General features: G+C 44.5%; 1 protein-coding gene across 3 annotated transcripts in view; it reads right to left on the reverse strand.

Annotated features, from left to right (window-relative positions):
- Daam1 (dishevelled associated activator of morphogenesis 1) overlaps positions 1-18,217 on the reverse strand; it is a 157,313-nt gene that overhangs the window by 70,770 nt on the left and 68,326 nt on the right. For all 3 annotated transcript variants that reach the window (XM_041658153.1, XM_041658151.1, XM_041658152.1), the window contains exon 3: positions 3,313-3,402. In XM_041658153.1, the coding sequence (XP_041514087.1) occupies positions 3,313-3,402 (90 nt within the window). The remainder of the gene's footprint in view (positions 1-3,312; positions 3,403-18,217) is intronic.

Consider the following 18,217-nt stretch of genomic DNA (forward strand, 5'->3'; position numbering starts at 1 on the left):
GTAGTTTGCCCTCAGCCTGAGAAACGGATGTGCTTTGGCTTATTGGTGATAAGCCTGAACTGAAGATCTGGGTGTCAAGGGAAATACTGTGTTTTAAGGTGAAGGACGGCCTCCGTGGAGCCCATTTTTTTTTAAAGATTTATTTATTTATTATGTATACAACATCTTGCCTCCATGTATGCCCGCACACCAGAAGAGAGCGCCAGATCTCATTACAGGTGGTTGTGAGCCACCATGTGGTTGCTGGGAATTGAACTCAGGACCTCTGGGAGAGCAGCCAGTGCTCTTAACCTCTGAGCCATCTCTCCAGCCCCCTGTGGAGCCCATTTTAAGGGACACGGTAAGAAATGAGGTAAAGAGCATATGCTTTCGCTGGCTAGGTCTTTATGTTATTAGAGTTATTACAGACTTCTTGATTTACTGCAGGATCCAAAATCCCCAGTTTAAGACCACAGGCACAATACAATTTTAACAATGTGAGAAGGTCCAGTCAAGAAAATCTGTAGTCAAGAGGCTGGAGAGATGGCTTCATCAGTGAAGTGCTGTACTCACATGCACAAGGTCCATGGCATGGACCCTCAGGACCCACATATGGGTACTGGGCCAACTATGGCAGCTGTACCAAGAGTCCTAGTAGTGGAGAGGCAGAGACAAGGGGATCCCAGGCCTTGCTGGCCTGCTAGTTCAACAGAATCAGTAAGCTCCAGGTTTAGAGACAGACCTTCTCTCAGAAAATAAGACAAAGAGTAATTGAGAACAGAACTGAACGTTGACACACACACTCTACAAAAATCTGTGGTTCATCCATGCAGTCATTCATTTTTAAAGTAAGCCAGACCCGTAAGTCCAAGGGACTCCCCAAAACCAGTGGTGTCGCACCTGAGCTACCCACTGCTCCTGGAAAGGAGCTAGAAATGAGTGTGCAAGTCTGTGCAATGGAGCCAGGTTTGAGCAAGCAGGGCCTACCCTGTACAAAACAGGGTTCCACATCCAGTGGCCGCATTCATATCCATGCTCCCACGAAAGGCCAAGCATACCACACCACACACACGCACATACACACATACACACACACACACACACACACACACACACACACACACACACACACTGAGGCCTGTAGAAGGATCCTACAAGCCTGGAAATCGAAAAATGAACAGCAGCTGTAAGTCTAAGGTCATTACTGTTTTTCAGTGATTGCCTTCTCTAATGTAAGGGGCAGTAGTTTACATGATTAACTTTTAACTGCTGTCAAGGACGTGATAAAACATGAGAAAGAAGAAACCTTTCCCAGTAAGCTGCTCCCATTTGCATTTCCGCTCCTATCCTCTGGGATTTCCGTCATATTCTGAACTGTGATGTTTCACAATTTAGAGGGGAAAAGAAACCTACACTAGGATGAACCAACTCGACCGTGTCCTGTGTACAGTGAGATGGTTCAGTGGTAAAAGCACTTGCACTTAAGCCTGAGAATCTGATTTGATCCCTTGGTCCCACATGGTGGAAGGGGAGTACCAGCATCCACAGATGCTCTCAGACCATCACGGGTACCATGGTATGCACTGAAACACAATAAAATTATTAATAACATAAGTAAGTAATTGAAGAGAAAAGATGGCCACATAAACCCAGCAGAGGAGGCCTGAACACTTCTTATTTTTATTTTAAAATTCCTTCCCAGTGCATGATACACATTGCTTCAAGCTATGGAAGGCCTTCCAACACAAGAGAGCCTTCTGATCAGTAGGTTGTGAGCAAAGTGAAGGACCAGACGAGGAGACCCACCGACCGACAAGGACACTGAGCTACTGAAGGATGAGGACTAGGATTATAATCAGAACTATCTGATGATGGCTCCAGGATGATCCCGAGATGTCAGAGCTGGACAGATCTTTCAGCAAAGGCCACCAAAGAGAAATCTGACACACCCCTTACCCTGTCTAACTGTACAGGTGGAAAATTAAATAAGCTTTAAATCTTGTGGATATAGTCACAGTACCAGTGGAGGAAACTGCTGTTAGTCTAGTGCACAGTGCGAGAGGACAGCGGCAGAGGTCAGCAAGCACAGTGCCTCACAGTCACCTACTGTCAACGGGAGCATTGTCATCGGACTCACTGGTTACTGAGACTCGGCGATTGTCCTCGGAGGGACACGCTAGTGACACAGGGCCAGAGGGGCTGTGAGACAGTCAAGCGAGGAGACAAGAGGCTCCAAACTGCATCTGACCACCCAATAAAGCTTCCCTGACACTGGTTGTTGCCATTTGTTGCTGGGTCTCTAGGTCAAGACTGCATAATCAGGGTGTCTGCAGCACGTTAGAAGGAGGTAGCACTTTCTCTTAGGTGCCCACTCTGGCCTAGACATTTAACTCACCTAGCTCAAATGTCAGAAGGAACAGAGGGAAACACATGTGGGGATTGTCTAAGAATCTGGTGCAGGATTTAAGAAATGGGAGCATGAACTTTACTTCAGTCCTCTCCATCCAGTGATGCCCAGAGCCGTGCATGCTAGAGAGAAGGGGTTTTGATGGCTTCGTTGACCCCAGTGTCATTCCCCCATCTCCTGAGGGGGCACAGCATCAGCTTTTATTTGCAAGTGACTGCCCAGAGTGAAGGTACAGTCATTCCCTAACCATGAGCTTGAAGGGATGTACAACTCTTGAAATGAGGGCCAGTGTCATGGATCAGTGGGTGGAATACTTGCCCAAATGCCCTGACTCCAATCCCTGGAACCCACAGCAGAAGGAGGGGAATAACTCCTAAAAGTTGTCCTATGATCTTCACACACGCACCGTGGTACACACACACACACACACACACACAATAACAACAACAACAACAAATTAAACTGTGTCCCTAAAAGTAAGAGTGGAGAGCATGTTCCTTTTGCCTCATTTCTCATTCTTCACTTTGGATGTGAAAAGACTGATGAGCATTTTAGCTATGGGGTCAATGAAGCCGCACAACAGAGGCAGTAAAATGTAAGGTTTTACTACATTATGTAAACATAAAGCCATGATAACTCACCCTAATCTACACATATACAAACTGCTATGTGAGAAGCAGGCAAGATGCTATCTATGCAAGCCTTTGATATTTTAGGTCTCAGCTACACTCAGTTATGAGTAACAGGGACAGGTGCAGAGCAGCCCAGTGACCTACTCGTAAAAATACCATCCGAGGAGCAGCACTTTACTGTGTCCAAGCTGGTTTCCACACCACAGAGAGCTTTCTGGTCCTGCTGCTGAGACTGAGAGCAGAGGACAGCAGAACAGGGCTTCTGGTTGACTGTGAGCACAAGGAGCAGCTTACCTTTTTCTTGCTGCAGTAGATCTGCCACTTTTTCTCCGCCGGAAGTGCAAACATGGCTTCCCTGTGTTTGTCTGTGAGATCAAGTTCATCCTGAAAAGAAAAGCAAATGATTAGTACTATAGAGGTCAGTATTCCCACAGAGAGCACTGCCAGTTCCACCAAGGAGAAAACTAGCTCACCAACACATACTTCATGCTCTGTTCTGCTGTTCTGTGACTACTAACGGAGGGTCACCTGGCATAGGACCAGGCAGCAGCATGGAAAGATGGACAAGGCACAGCACACAGGTACCCAGGGTTTCAGCGAAATGGCTAGGCTGGACCTTTGCTGTTGCTAATGCTATGCATGGTCCACTGAGCTGTAAGGGCGTTGAACCACAGGAACTCAGAATTAATCATATTAAAGATGAGAGTTTGCTGCTAACAATCTTCCAGACAAGACAGCAATTATTAAAAATGAACTCAGGCGAGCACTAGATGACTCACACATGACAGGAATGAAAATGTACCAGACACTCATACCAACATTAACACTGACTACAGATAGAGTTCTTACTAAAGCTAAGATCTTCTCACTCTCTATAATCAGTATCCAAAAACGGATTTGTAAACGGCCTGCCATAATTTAGATTCTGTTCCCCAGGGTGAATTACTGGAAGCTAATGAACCCCTTTGAAGGTACAGACTAGAAGGAAGATGACTTTAGGTCATTGTGGTATACCCCCCAAAGGGGATTGAGGGGTCCTTTCCATTTCCTCTGTCTCCTGGCCCTAATGTGAATGGTTTCGCTTTGCTGTGTCTTCCCTTTATGAAAACGCTGCCTTGGCCCAGGCCCCACAGCACTGATGCCAAGGATCATGACATGGAATCTCCCAAACTGTGGGGTGGCATAAACGTTTTCTTTTTATAGGTTCATTATCTCAGATGTTTTTGTTATAGTAACAAAAACTGACTAAGGCAGCAACAGAAATCAAAGACTAGGCTTGGGTAAGAGATTCGGTACATAAGGGAGGCCAGAGCTGAGCTCCACAGTGAAGGGGCAGTACTGAGCTTATACTTCATGGCAGGGAAAGCACGACCACTCTGAAGAAGGCCTGACGTGCCTGGCTAAGGAGCGTAGTAGTAGTAGTTGTTGTTGTTGTTGTAGTAGTAGTAGTAGTAGTAGTAGTAGTAGTAGTAGTAGTAGTAGTAGTAGTTGTTGTTGTTATTGTTGTTATATGCATGGGTGTTTTGCCAGCATTTATGTCTGTGCACCACATGCAAATCTGGTGTCCAGGAAGGCCAGAGGAGGGCGTAAGCTCCCCTGGAACTGGAGTTAAAGACACGTGTGAGCTGCCACATGGCAGCTGGGAACTGAATGCAACAGCAGTCAGTGTTTTTCACCACTGAGCCACCACTCCAGCCCTGGGAATTTTTTGAGTGATTTTTGCTTTTGGCAACATAAGCAATGAAGTTCTGTGTAAGTGTCTGGTATCATCACCATAAACCTCAACTAATATTTCCTAAGGATTTTATATGCAGGCAGGCATTTCCTATTTAGTTATAACAATGAACCTAAAGAGGGCCACTCATTGATTACATCTCCTTACAATAATAGTCTCCGTGGTAAGAGAGCTGGGGAACTTAGGGTGAAGATTAGGCACTTCCTCCAGCCTACACACCTGCTGAACAAAGCAGCTAGATTTTCAGCCCAGAGCTGTGTGACCCTGGAGTTCAGACTCTTAGCCTCTTAGGTCAGTGCTTAGAAACATTAAGCCTACAGTGGTGAAGCTTGGGAAGTCAACTTACAGACATTCATAACTAATGAATAGCAGCACGGAGATAATGAATACGGAGTACTTAGCGAAAACATCTTGGCACTTAGCAACTCCATCTGCTGTTAATGTGATTATTGGTATCGAGTGCCTGGTTCATTTTCATTCCCACGGGGAAGGTTATCTAGTTGAGAAGAGTAGATGGCTGGGTGTGGGTTAAAGATAAAAGCTATAAATTAAGGTTCAATAAGGTTCTGATCTCTGAAGGCAAGTTCCCCTCCTGAACGGCTTGTGTGTATCTGCTGTCAGTCACACTTGGGGATACAGACACAGATCGTTGGCTTCCTATCTTCCATCTTACACTCCCACGGCTACTTAGTCACCACAGCCCCTTATCTTTGCAATGGTTTTCCCTTTGTTTCATTCACAATGGAACCACCCAAACGTATGTCCTCATCACCACTCCAGGGCCTCTGGCACAGCCCCTCACTCTTCTTCCTTGACATCCCAGTGCTGTCCACCTACAATTCTCTTCACGCATTTTTGCTTTCAATGTGGGATGAGCACCAGTGGGGCGCCTGATCTCACTAACCACCAATGTGTAGGCCACTGGGGAGGTGTGGTGTCTGAAATTCATTAGGTTTCCAAGGTATTGCTGACGCTCTGGCCTAGAAACCACGCCTGAAAATAAGCACCGTGCGCGTCCAGCACCCAATCCAGAGCCTTCGGTACCTCCACATGCCAGAAAAATTAATTACCCATTCCTCAGCTGGCCTCTCAAAGTCTTCCATGTCTCCCACCAGGATCGCTTCTAATTAACTCTTCGCTACATCCCATTACCGCCTGTCCCTCCAGAGTCTACCACAGGCCAGCTTCCCCTTCTGAATCCCATCAAGTCACTACTTCCTCTCCAGAGCAGGCAGATCATTCCTCTTGCAAGAACAGACAACAGCTAAACATGCAGTAATGCCTGGCACAGGGTGGCAACTGTACAGCTGTTTCTTCTCTCACTTGAACACAAATCAGTTGCTAGCTTAAGATGAGGTAAACAGGGAGTTACTAAACTACACACACACACACACACACACACACACACACACACAAATCATGCTCTAATCAAAAGAAGCTGCTAATAATGTCAACAATAAACAACCAGAGAAGGAGAGAAGAACTTGTACAGAAAATTCCATTATGAGAGAACATGTTTAAAACACCAAAATTTTGGCATACAACTTTATATATGGGAAGTAATTATCTTCCTTCCTTTTTAAGTTTCCTGTAAGTCACACCTGCTCTGAAAAACAGGGGAAACAGGGGTGACATAAATCACTTCCCAACAACCAGCTCAGTCAACCAAACTGCTCAACAGTATCTAGCTCAGTCTGGGGTGCTTCAGATGCGAGGGAGCAGCGTTCTTAATGGCACTCGTGTACTAACTACAGCGTAGTTTTTTCTGAGTGTGAAGAAACGTGTGAATCCTCAAACTTCAAACTTCGCAGTAGGAGAGAAGCAGTGTGCGGTTTGGCTGCGGTGCAGGCATTTATTACCTATTCTAAACTGTGAGAACACAGAGCTGGGGCAGACGTCTGAGGCCAAGAGAGAATATTCACAGAAAAACAAATTGCGGTAGTGTTCCCACAGAAAATTTTGATCTACAATAAGGACACGGAACAGGATAAATGTATCCCGACAGCGACAGATAACGATTGCTTAACATTTCCCACGTGTCTATTAGTAACGTTTTATGTGGGTTGATTTGTTTGAACTCACAACAGCCCCACCAGGTGAGTATTATTACTAAGCATTTTCTAGAAAACTGGGTCACAGAATGAATGAGCACCTTGCTCAGGCACAGAGCTAGCAAACAGTAGGGGCAGGACTTAAGTGCAATCCAACTGCAGAGTCCGTGCTCTTTCTGTGCACTGTCTATCCCACAAGCAGGTGGGTGGGCTCAAGTCACAGAAACAGGCATGAAGAGGCATCCATCCAGTGTCTGCTAGAAGCAAGAGGCAGCTTCTACTGGCAGCTGTCCCTGAGTGTAGGTCTGGCTTTTATCAGTTATGCATCTTGGACAAGAGACGTGGCCTCTGACCTCCAATGTTTTCATCTGAAGACACAATGATAATGCACTCCTCTGGCCACCTCGGGAATTCATTCATGGAAGCAAAGATACTCTGTGCTGAGTATCTACTGAATGTCAGGCACTGAGGTAGGCTTCGGAAGGCTGAGGGCATCATCTGCGCATGAGGACCCAAGGGGAATCTCATGCTGAAAGATGGTCACATTCTAAGGTTGCTGTGGGAAAGTTGGTACCGTGAAGGCTTCCTTCAAGGGGTCATAGGCACTGAACAGTAGAAAGCACTGGAGACGGGGAGCAGCGGCTGTGAAAGCCACTCTCACCTTGGTCTTTATCCCCAGAGTCACCAAGGGTGAAGTGTGGTGGATTCCCAGCCAAGCCAGGAAACAAAGATTAAAGCAGATCATTTATACTCAGGAGTGCTGAGACACAATGTCCAGGATATAATGAGACCCTGGCCTGGCCATTCGAAAGTCTCTCTGCTCTGACTCATCCTATTTCAATGATGTGGTAAGAATGCATTCTTCTAAGGGTCTATCAGCACCTGAAGAGATCCATTAGCACTGCCTACCTAGTCTAGGACCAGAGCCAGGCAACATAAAGAATGCAAACATGTAGAAGACACCCCAGCTTCAAGGTGTTTATAGCCTCTCTGCAAAGATGACTAGGAGGCTCTCCAGTTGAATTTCTCTGCAGGAGAAAGCACAGTTTCTAAGCAGTTTTGGTGCTTCCTCACAGGGCCCTGCTGACCCGCCTCACCTTACCCCCTTCACCAGCAGTACCTTTCAGCACTGCTGGTTACACTTCGCCAGCTTCTGAAACTCGGCATCTAGTGTGTTCTTTTCCAAGTGGGCTCCTCCCACCCCATCTAAGACTCGTGCTAGTTATCCAAATCTTCCCAAGGCAATAGCTAACCGCTTCAAATGGCTGGTCTGACCGTCCAGAGAGGGCCAGTTTCTTGGTGCTCTGAAGCACTTCTCATATGACTATGGTCTGGTTATTGCGCGTCCTAGAGGACGGTAGTTCAGTTTGTTCTGTTCCTCTCTGTAGCACGTGCCAGTACCTGAAAAAATAAGATGCAGGAGCAGGAGGAAAAATGAAGGTGGGAGGAAAGGAAGGACAGTCGGGAAGCTGGAGGGAAAGAAAGTGTAAAGAATCGGTTTTACAGATTAAAACCTAGAGCTTGGGAGACAGTTCAGTGGGTGGAGCACTTGCCATGTGAACTGGTGTGAATTCCCAGAACTTATTATATAAAGCAGGGCACAGAGGCCAGCAGCTGAAATCCCTGTGCTCCTACAGCGAGAGGGAAGGTAGAGGCAGCAGGATCATTGGAAGCTCACAGGTTAGCCATCCTGGTATGTGGGCAGGGGAAAAAACAGACCTGTCTCAAATAAGGTGGAAGGTGAGGGCATACCTTAGGAGGTACCCTTGACCACCACATACTCACACACAGACATGAACACCTCTCTCTCTCTCTCTCTCTCTCTCTCTCTCTCTCTCTCTCTCTCACACACACACACACACACACACACACACACACACACACCAAAATAAATTAGTCTTAGTGCTTATTTCTTTGTAGAGGCAGGATCTTACTATGGTTTTCAGGCTAACCTGGAACTCTATAGGTTGCCCAGACTGGGCAAATTTGTAGCAATCCTCCTGCTTCCTATTCCCAAGTGTTGTGATTATAGCACAAGTCACTGTGCCTGGCTTGTAAAAATCTTAAGAATACTGTTTTTGAATCCGTTAAAGTGCAAAAGAGGCACTCCAGTGCTTCATGTTTCCACCCACACTCTGTGCCATGTCCTTTCAATGCGTGCAATCCTGGTTTATGTCAGGTGCTAACTCGTGGAGTTTTATTTTGTATTTTCCTAATGACCACTACTGATTAATCTAACTTCCCATGCACTGATGATCTGCTCTTACGATTCATGTTTTGCCCATTTTAATATTATGATTTATAAAGCAGCTGGGTTGCTTTTGTCTCCTCTTATCCAGGCTTTACTCTTTAGACACACCACTAGAGAAGGGGATGAATAAAACGTCAATGATGGGAGGGAGAGCGTAATTTGATGGGGCGGGGCAAGCAGCAGAATATAAAATAACTAAAACTCATACTGTCAATTTGTTTTACTGAAGCTCTCAAATTACCTCAAGGTGATGTTACAGAAGACTTTTCATTTTGATAGTTATTCCAAATACTGAAAGAGGCAACCACGGAATTGAAATCACTACATTTTATATTTCAAATAGTACCTGTTTATATAAGGTTTTTTAGCACCTAAATCTTTACTGAGGAACTTTTGTTAGAAAAACCTGTTTTCCTAGGATAGTGACAGCTGCCTAACTACACATCTCTTAAAACTCATCAAACTGCTCTGTAATATTTCAAAAAAACTTCAGAAACACAGAAATCAAGTGTGCCGTTGGAGCGACAGAAGAACAAATGGAGTTGTAGGCAGCAGAGGTGGACAGCACACTTGACATAAGGCTGAAGTGAGTGAGCTCTAGGAGAAGAGGATTGCAAACAGGATGTGCAGAGGGACGGAAGGTGTGTCCTTCGGAGTAAGCACCAAATCTACCATTTACACACAGCATTCGCTCAACACCACAGATCACTTCCATGAAATTCCTTCACTGTTTCTTTGAAAAATTTCATAAAATCTGCTAGTATAGATGACATTTGGGTCACCCTTTCTCCAAGCCCCTTAGTAATTAATTTAATAGTTAAATTGGGTGAGGCATTGATATTAACAAGAAGTCCTTTGGAACCTTCTTGTTTCTGTCGGGCTAGAGTTGTTGGCTTTGTTACTGGGGAAAGGGATTCATGCAGTCCAGTCTCACCTCAAATTCACTCTGACACCAAAGACGATTTTTAACTTTGGATTCTCCTGCCTCTACCTCTGGCGTGCTGAAATTATAGGTGGGTTCCGTCACACAGTGGCACCATGAGGGGTCCTGGTACTGGGGAATTGGGTTTCCCACTAAAATTAACAAGGGCCCATAGCCAGCGAGCTGGAACACCTAGGCTGCTTCTGCATCTCAGCATCCCTTAGCCTGGACAGACTCCTCCTTGCGCTGGCCACCTCACTTTTCTTTTTCATCTTGTTCTTTTGAATGGTAATTAAAAGACAATGACTAAGTGAGTAACAAGAGAGCGCTGTGCTGACTCAGCACCACCCCCCCTCTCCCTAGAAAGCCGGTTTCCTAAAAACTGAAACCCACAGACAAACATAAAAGCTCCTCTCAGAGAAGAGAGTAACCACCCTTTCATCTTCTTACAGAGTATGCATTGTTTCTAATATCTTAAAGACTTTTTTAAATGAAGAAAAGAGCTCGCGGAAAGCCCAGCTGTGGGAACCACGGTTCTAGGCGAAGCCGGAACGAAACGTATTATTAAGCCTCCGCTCTCACTGGTCCAACACTTACACTTTGGCGTGAGCAAGTAGCGCAACAAAAAAACCCACATAAATCAGAAAACAATCGGCACGGGACACATCAATAAAAGGAAATGCACTGATTTGCTAGATAAAGCAAGGGAAGGAATTTTGAAAGAATATACAATAAAGGTCTTGAGTAGAAAGATTAGTCCTCTGTGACAAACTGTTTTCGGGGATTTTAAGAGACTGAATGTAAGATTGTGTATATACGTGCTAAGCAGCACTGGACAGCCCGCTGGCTCATGGAGGGCAGCAGAGCTACCCAGAGTTCCTGGCCTTGTTCAGTAGTCTATGTCTAATGAGGTCAGCTCACCCAGGCGTGCACAGGAAGAGACCTTTAGACAGAGGTCAGGAGGGCACGTGCACAGTCCCAAGCAGAGGTAGGGAGTAGGAAAACAAGGAAGGAGATGCTAACACAGGCCCTTTGGGTATCCTGGTCAGCCATTCAATATTTTGTGTGTTTATTATGTTTGGGGGTTTGTTTTGTCGTGTTTTGTTTTGCTTTCTAATGGCCCTTGACAAGCTAACCTTCCCTCTGATTTACTCTAGTGTCCATAGAATTCCCAAGCCTGTTACTCAACCAAGCCTTGTTTTCCTCCCACAAAACTGCCTGTGGCAAACAGGCCCAACTCCTGGAGCCTAGCCCCACCCAGGCTTCCTACATTCTGGGGGGTTGGAACCTTCTCTGGATTACCTTAGTATACACCAGCATCAGCACCGCCTTCTCAGGGTGCAACCCCTTTCTCCCATCATGCAACTCCACAATACCTGGAGTAAAACCCCTAGAGAGGTTGGGAACTGGAACATGTTAGAAGAAAAAGACAAGTACCTATCAAGTGGAAAAGGCTAGACTAGGAATGTGGATACTGAGGTGGTGACAGCAAAAAATTAAAAAATAAATTAAAAAATTAAAAAAAATCACTTTCATGATGGTATGGAGGAATATACCATTAAGCTGCAGTAACTTATTAAACATAAACTCATTGTGAACATCCAGCCCCGCCAAGACATGCAGCCATCACACCCAAGTCATGCGTTGCTAACACCTCTTAAAACTGCATCACAAATGACCCCGAGAACACATTTATCCTTAGGGCGGTAGACAGAAATAAGATAGTTTAGAGGCATACTCCTGCTCCTCTCCAGTCAAGAAGGCCGGAGATGCTCAACGGCAAACAGCTACCCACCAGGAAAGGGTAGGCATGTACAGACTGATCCTGAAGGCTTCCAGCCGGCTGCCCTTCTCCCAGCACTCTCGGTCATTACACAGAATACCACAGGATGACTCGCCTGCTAGGTAATGTTGTGTCTGACAGACGTGTTTTCTTGTGCTACATACAAACAAGAATAGAGAAACCCCACAAGCAAAGGCTGACAAACAGAACCTTTAGATTCTTGCTGTTAATGCTTTAATGTCTATTTCCTTTCTTTCCCTTTCTAGCAGACAATACAAATTACATCCTGTTTGCTAGACAAACTCTACAGCTGAACCTATAGAGGTCTTTGACTTCTGTGGTGTGACTAGAAACTCATTAGGGTAACTTGAACAAAATTTTAATGAATTTGAAGCAGCGACAGCTTGCCAGTCCTCCAAACCAAACAACTGTTCTAAGTAGCTAAATCCTTTCCCCGAATACCCGTTTTCAGAACTAGAATCCAGTGCAACTTCAGCTGACCACGTGGAACACAGAGCATTTCTAAGTTCTAACTGAATGGAGAGACGGAGCCAACTGCAAAGGGACAGACTGCTAAGAGTCCTGCTGGAGACTGGAGCCAGAGCTCCGGCAGGTCCCTCCCATGCCAGTTCTGTTCCTGGAGCCCAGCCCCTCCCACACACTCAAGAGACTTGTTTGGCAGCTCCTCCAACACATTTCAGCACTAATTGGGTCAAAAGACAATCTAGCAGAGTCTCTTCCCACAGCACAGCTACATACTTACTCCACCACGTAATACGCACTGGAGAAGCTGAGTTCTCTGTTGTGGGGGCGGTGTTCATGTGGACATGTGTGCATGTGGCTGCGGGCTTTTGTCTCATCGAACCTGGAGCTCATGGATTCAGGGAGACTGGGCAGCTATGGCAGTCCACTCTGGCAGTCCACCAGTCTTCCCCAGTGTTAGGGTTCCAGGTGCACACAGCTACACCAGGCTTTCACTCTGGCATTGGAGATCTGAACTCAGATCCTCACGCTTATGCGGCAGGCACTTCATTGACTGAGCCATCACCCTAACCCTTGACAGGGAGAGTTTAAGAGTAAAATGATTTCTTAAACCTCCTCATCTTTGTTCTTTTAATCTGCCCCCCTTTCTGCAGGTCCTTCTGATGTTCCCATAGAAACAGCCAAATGAGAAAGACGGCAGCAGGTGGGGGAGGGGGAGGGGTGTCCACAGATGCACAGCATCAGTCCAACCTTACTGTCACCCCTTCAAGGATGAATCACAGAACAAATCACACACACACACACACACACACACACACACACACACACACACAATCCCTCCCTCCAATACTTAATGCACATCTCACACACTAAACTTTAACAAGCAGTATCTACTCACACAGGCATCCAGCCAAGTATGCACTGGGAACCCTCTCTGGACTGGACACTAGTTCCAGGCCCAGGAGATCCAGGAGTTAGAAATGGCAGAGGCATGGGATGCCACCCCATTCTGCTCTCTGAAAGTGTATGGATGCATCTGCATCTCAGGTTTGACACGAAGAGCTATGCACTGAAGAATAAACTCAAGTTTACTGGTTAGGGAACAGGAAAGGACTTTCTGGCTCCTAAATTTGGTAGCTGCCCATCTTTCCAGAAAACAACCCCTATGTTTATTTCGCTGGCTTTCAGTCACTAAGCTGAACTTTGTTCTTAAATTTTGCAATGTGCAAAAGTAAGACGCTGGCAGCTGTAGGGTGTTTTTAATAAATCCATTTAAAACTGGATAAGAGAAAAAATATGCAGCTTCTAAAAGGGGGGTATTTTTTTTTTCAACAAAGAACATTCCAACTCTTCAGCCATGAGCCAGAAAAAGCATAACTGAAGACGGAGCTGGCCACTGAGCTCCCAGGGTGTGGATCAGGAAGTTTCTCCAGCAGCAGACCTCTGGACAGGCAGGTTAGTGGGGAGGGCTCCAAATGCAGTGGTGAGTACAGCCACAGTCAATCGGAAGCGCGTGTGGTCACATGGTAAGGTCGTGTGTGTGTGTGTGTGTGTGTGTGTGTGTGTGAACAGGTGACGGTGTGAAGACGGTTCTGACAGCATCAACATAAAGTCTCAGAAGTTATAAAGTTATACATTCAAACTAACAGCTCTCTCTAGCAGTTACTAGAGCACATTGTAAAAAGTAAGGTGGGAAAATAATTATAATGCTTTATTTTAATGTATGAAACTGTCAAATAGCCAACATAAAACAAAATTAAGTACAAGAAAAAAATTACGCTTGAAAGCTTACCCAAAGCCTACAAGTTACAGAGATCAAATTGGCCCCCTGGCCTTTAAGCCTTTAAAACTGGCTTAGTGGGGTCAAGTACAGGGTGGCAAGTCAACATAGCATTTTGACTGTGTAATTTGCAACTGGGAGCCAAAGGACAACATTAAGTGGTCAGATTTTCAATTATATCCCACAGTAAGCAGCTATGCACCACTCAAGGTCTCTTTAGGTTTTATATTAATATATATATATATATATATATATATATATATATATATATAATATATATATAACTGATCAGGACCAAAGGGATCTAAAGCCATTTTCTCACAGCAATGTTAATTCCCAGGGTTTTGGTTTTTTTGTTTTTGTTTTGTTTTTTTGTCACTTCCCTGTGGCCCAAGGCTCACCACCAACTCCCTATACAGTCAAAGATGACCTGCCTCTCTCTCCCGAGGTATGGGACAGGTACCACCATCCCCAGCGACTGTTTCAATTTAAAAAGAGACTTCCTATTTCATTCTGTGTCCTCATGTCCTCTCACCCCATCTCTTTTATCTAACATTAGGAAGCATTTGGAGATGAATGGCAACTAAACTAACAACACCATATCAAACATGAAATCAAAAATCTAAATTTAACAGCTTACTTTGAAAGGACTTAGAGTGATCTTGATAAGACAAAATACACACAAGATTAAAAGGAATACTCTTCACTTAAGCTTTAGAAAATCAGAGGACTGGAAGAAAACTTACAGGTCAACTTTGACCATCAAACTATTTTTAAGCAGACAGAGTCTAAGACAGTACAAAGAAATACATGGCATCTACTGGGATAAAAATCTGCTGCCAGATTTTAGAAACAATACGATGTTCTGTTCAAAAATCACAACAGATTCAGGCACATAAAGCTACATAGATTAACATTAGCCTGTATTATAGACCAGGGCTAGAACAATTTGTTTCTCAAGTCCTGAATTTGAGATTGTTATTGTTCCTTTAAACTGATGGGACACTGGCATCAGTTCACACGACTTGCACAGGAGTTTCAGCATTGCACACACACACAAGGCCTTTACCTACTGCAGTGCTTATCATCATACCGGCATTGAGCAGTTTTTGCTCAAGAACTTATCAAGTCAACTTATTCAAAAATGCAAAGTATAACTGGAAGATCTACTCAATATTTCTCTTCCTTCACTGTCAGTTAATAGTGTCTCGTTTGTCCTTTATGAGTTTATCATGTGAAAACAAACCTTATGGAACCAGAACAATCTTAATACCAATTCCTTCATTCAGTTCTGGTTCTTGGCTTCCAAACAACCAAATACTCTGAAGCTATTCTAGAATAAAAGTCTGATTCCCTCCTTTTAGTTACCAGAAATCCTTTATACTTTAATTAAAAAACAAAAGATCATAACCAGGACTCCTTACAACCAGAGCTTTTTTTTTTCTTCTATCAGTTAAAATTGCATGTTCCTGTTACCCAATTATCCTTTCCAACTTCCAACGGAGACAGGAACTGAATAGCTCCCATAAGAAACTTTCTATTCTTAGCCATGATTTTAGTGCAAAGGCACATTTTAAGAAATAAGGAGCTAAAACATGATGAAACTTCTCATTGATTCTGACGATAACAGAAGAATTTTATTATTAAAGAGGTCTTATAATAGTCCCAGTAATAAAAGTAATTATTTCAACAGCCTGAAAAGGTAACAATTCGCATGGCTAACAGAACAAAATCTGCAGTCTGAAAAGCTTTCTAAAAACAAAACAAAATAAAACACACACCCCAGTTTAAAAAGAATGACCTACATGGGAGTGTAATGCTAAAACCCGGTTCTAGATATAGCACACTACTCATTAAATTGTTGGAAGGTCCCATGACTCCCCAAATGAAACATCCCATTGTCATTGCTCTTGTGTTAACCAGAACATGATGGAAAGACCCTATTACTGAAAACACCAGAGAGTTGGGTTATAGGACATAGAAAAATTAATCTGGTACTGACTTAGAAGCTTCCTCACAAATAGCTAATTTTCATAGTGCCAGAAAATGATAGGCTCCTGAGGAACAAAAGTCACCGATAGTCTTACCTATTATGGACTCTGTGAGCTACAGTAATACCCGGTCTGTAAAATATGCTCATTGGTGCAATAGTAGCATTATAGGAGTAACCAAATGCTTTCTGATTGGATGTAAGGCCTACTACACAGAGCAGAACTTACGTCTGGTACTGTGATCCTGCCCAATAATCCTTGGCTGGGAGGTCATAAAAGTAGGTTCTCCCGTAGGGTCTTTTTACTAAACAGACATTCATCAAACTACTTTCTAAACACACTTACCTGCATAACAATGGTATAGCTTTCTATCCTCATTAGAAAAACTTGGTTTTGCAACTAATACAGATGCATAGAATGAGTAAAACCCCTGTAGAATGTTCAATTCTAAATGGGACAACTATATCATACTCCTTACCCACATGGCTCAGGGAACACAGCAGAGGAGTAGGCATACAGATTGTAAGAGCAAGACATTGGAAGGTGTTTTAGCTTTAAGTTTCTGTTGCTGTGATAAAAACCATAACCGAAATCAACTCATGGAAGAATGAGTTATTTCATCATATGTAGTAATAAGGGGCGGTGGGGGCTGCGTCCCTGGCACCCCAGCCGCCTGGCTAGCTTATGCCCCGAAATAACAACACACAAATTGTATTCATTTAAACACTGCTTGGCCCTTTTCTATCTAGCCTCTTCTAGGCTAACTCTCGCACCTGGACTAGCCCATGTCTAATATTCTATGTAGCACAGCTAGGTGCGCTTACCGGGAAGATTCTAGCCTACATCCATCCTGGGTCGGAGCTTCATCGCGTGTCTGCCCAGGAGCGGGGAGCATGGCGTCTCTGTCTGAGGCATCTGCTCCCGAGAAGAGAGCTGTCGAGTCTTAGCTCACTTCCTCTTCCACTTCCTCCCAGCGTTCTGTTCTGTTTACTCCTCCCACCTGTCTTCTAACCAATAAAATGGGCCAAGGCAGTTCCTTTATTAGCCAATGACCTTCCTCCATCAATCATATACTTCCAGGTAAGTTTCCCCATTACTGAGGAAAGTCAAAGCAGGAACAAAAGCAGGAGCCTGAAACTAGGAACTGGGGCAGAAGCCATAGAGGAGTGCTGCTTGCTGGCTTGCTCAGCTGCTTTCTCATATGCTGCAGGACCACCTTGCCAAGGAGTGTTACTGTCCCCAGAGGGCTGAAACCTCCTGTATCAATCATTAGCTAAGAAAATGCCCCATAGTCTTGACTACAGACAAGGTTTATGAAGGTCTTTTCTCAATTAAAATTCCCTCTTCTCAGGTACATCTAGGTTTGTGTCCAGTTGATAAACAACAGCCAGCACAGGAGGACTACTACAAAACTATATTCTGAAAAGACAGGGCTGCTGCACTCATGAACTCACGGTGATTGTGGTTGCTTGCACAAGATCAAACCTGCACCAGACCTGCACAAGATCAAACCTGCACCAGACCAGCACAAGATCAAACCAGACATAATCCCAGCATAGATGGGGCAGGGGCTCAGAAGGCCCATCTCTAGCTGAGAATCTTTGATAATCCAAAGTTATGGGGAAAGGAGAGTCAGTGTTCTTCAGGGAAGGAGGCTGACCATGCTGCAGCAAATGGCCCTATGGCCACACACATATAGCAAATGATGAGATTCATGGGGTTATAAAAAGAGGACCTGGAGCTCAGAGAAGGAGGGGGAGCAGGGGAAGCATCCAGGAGGAACTGGAAGGAGGGTGGACATGACCAAAATGCATTGTACATGTGTATGAAATTCTCAAAGATGAATTAAAATATTGGAAGGTTATTTTCTGAAATTGGGTACAAATGCACACTGGTAGAGAAAGGAGGAAAGATTTGAGTTATGAGTATGCCAAAGAACAGTGATGCATTGGAAGAGAAGCTGAGGGTTTTATTCCAAGAGAAGCTCCCTTGAATGCTAGGTGAATATAAAGCCTCTTCTCTCAAAAACGGATGTTTGAGCCTCAGTGGCCCCTCTCTTAGTTCTAGGTCACATGAGACAGGATTGTATGTTTAGAGGCATGTCTTCACTGTTTGACCAGCAGCTCTAGAGCTTCATCAAGGACGGTGTTGTGTCGCCTTGGGATCTAGCACAGACAGGCACTTACCACACTCACATCAGAAT

Source organism: Microtus oregoni, unplaced genomic scaffold (assembly GCF_018167655.1).
Source record: "Microtus oregoni isolate MIOR12 unplaced genomic scaffold, Mior012 000009F_ref0000495, whole genome shotgun sequence".
Taxonomy (NCBI): domain Eukaryota; kingdom Metazoa; phylum Chordata; class Mammalia; order Rodentia; family Cricetidae; genus Microtus; species Microtus oregoni.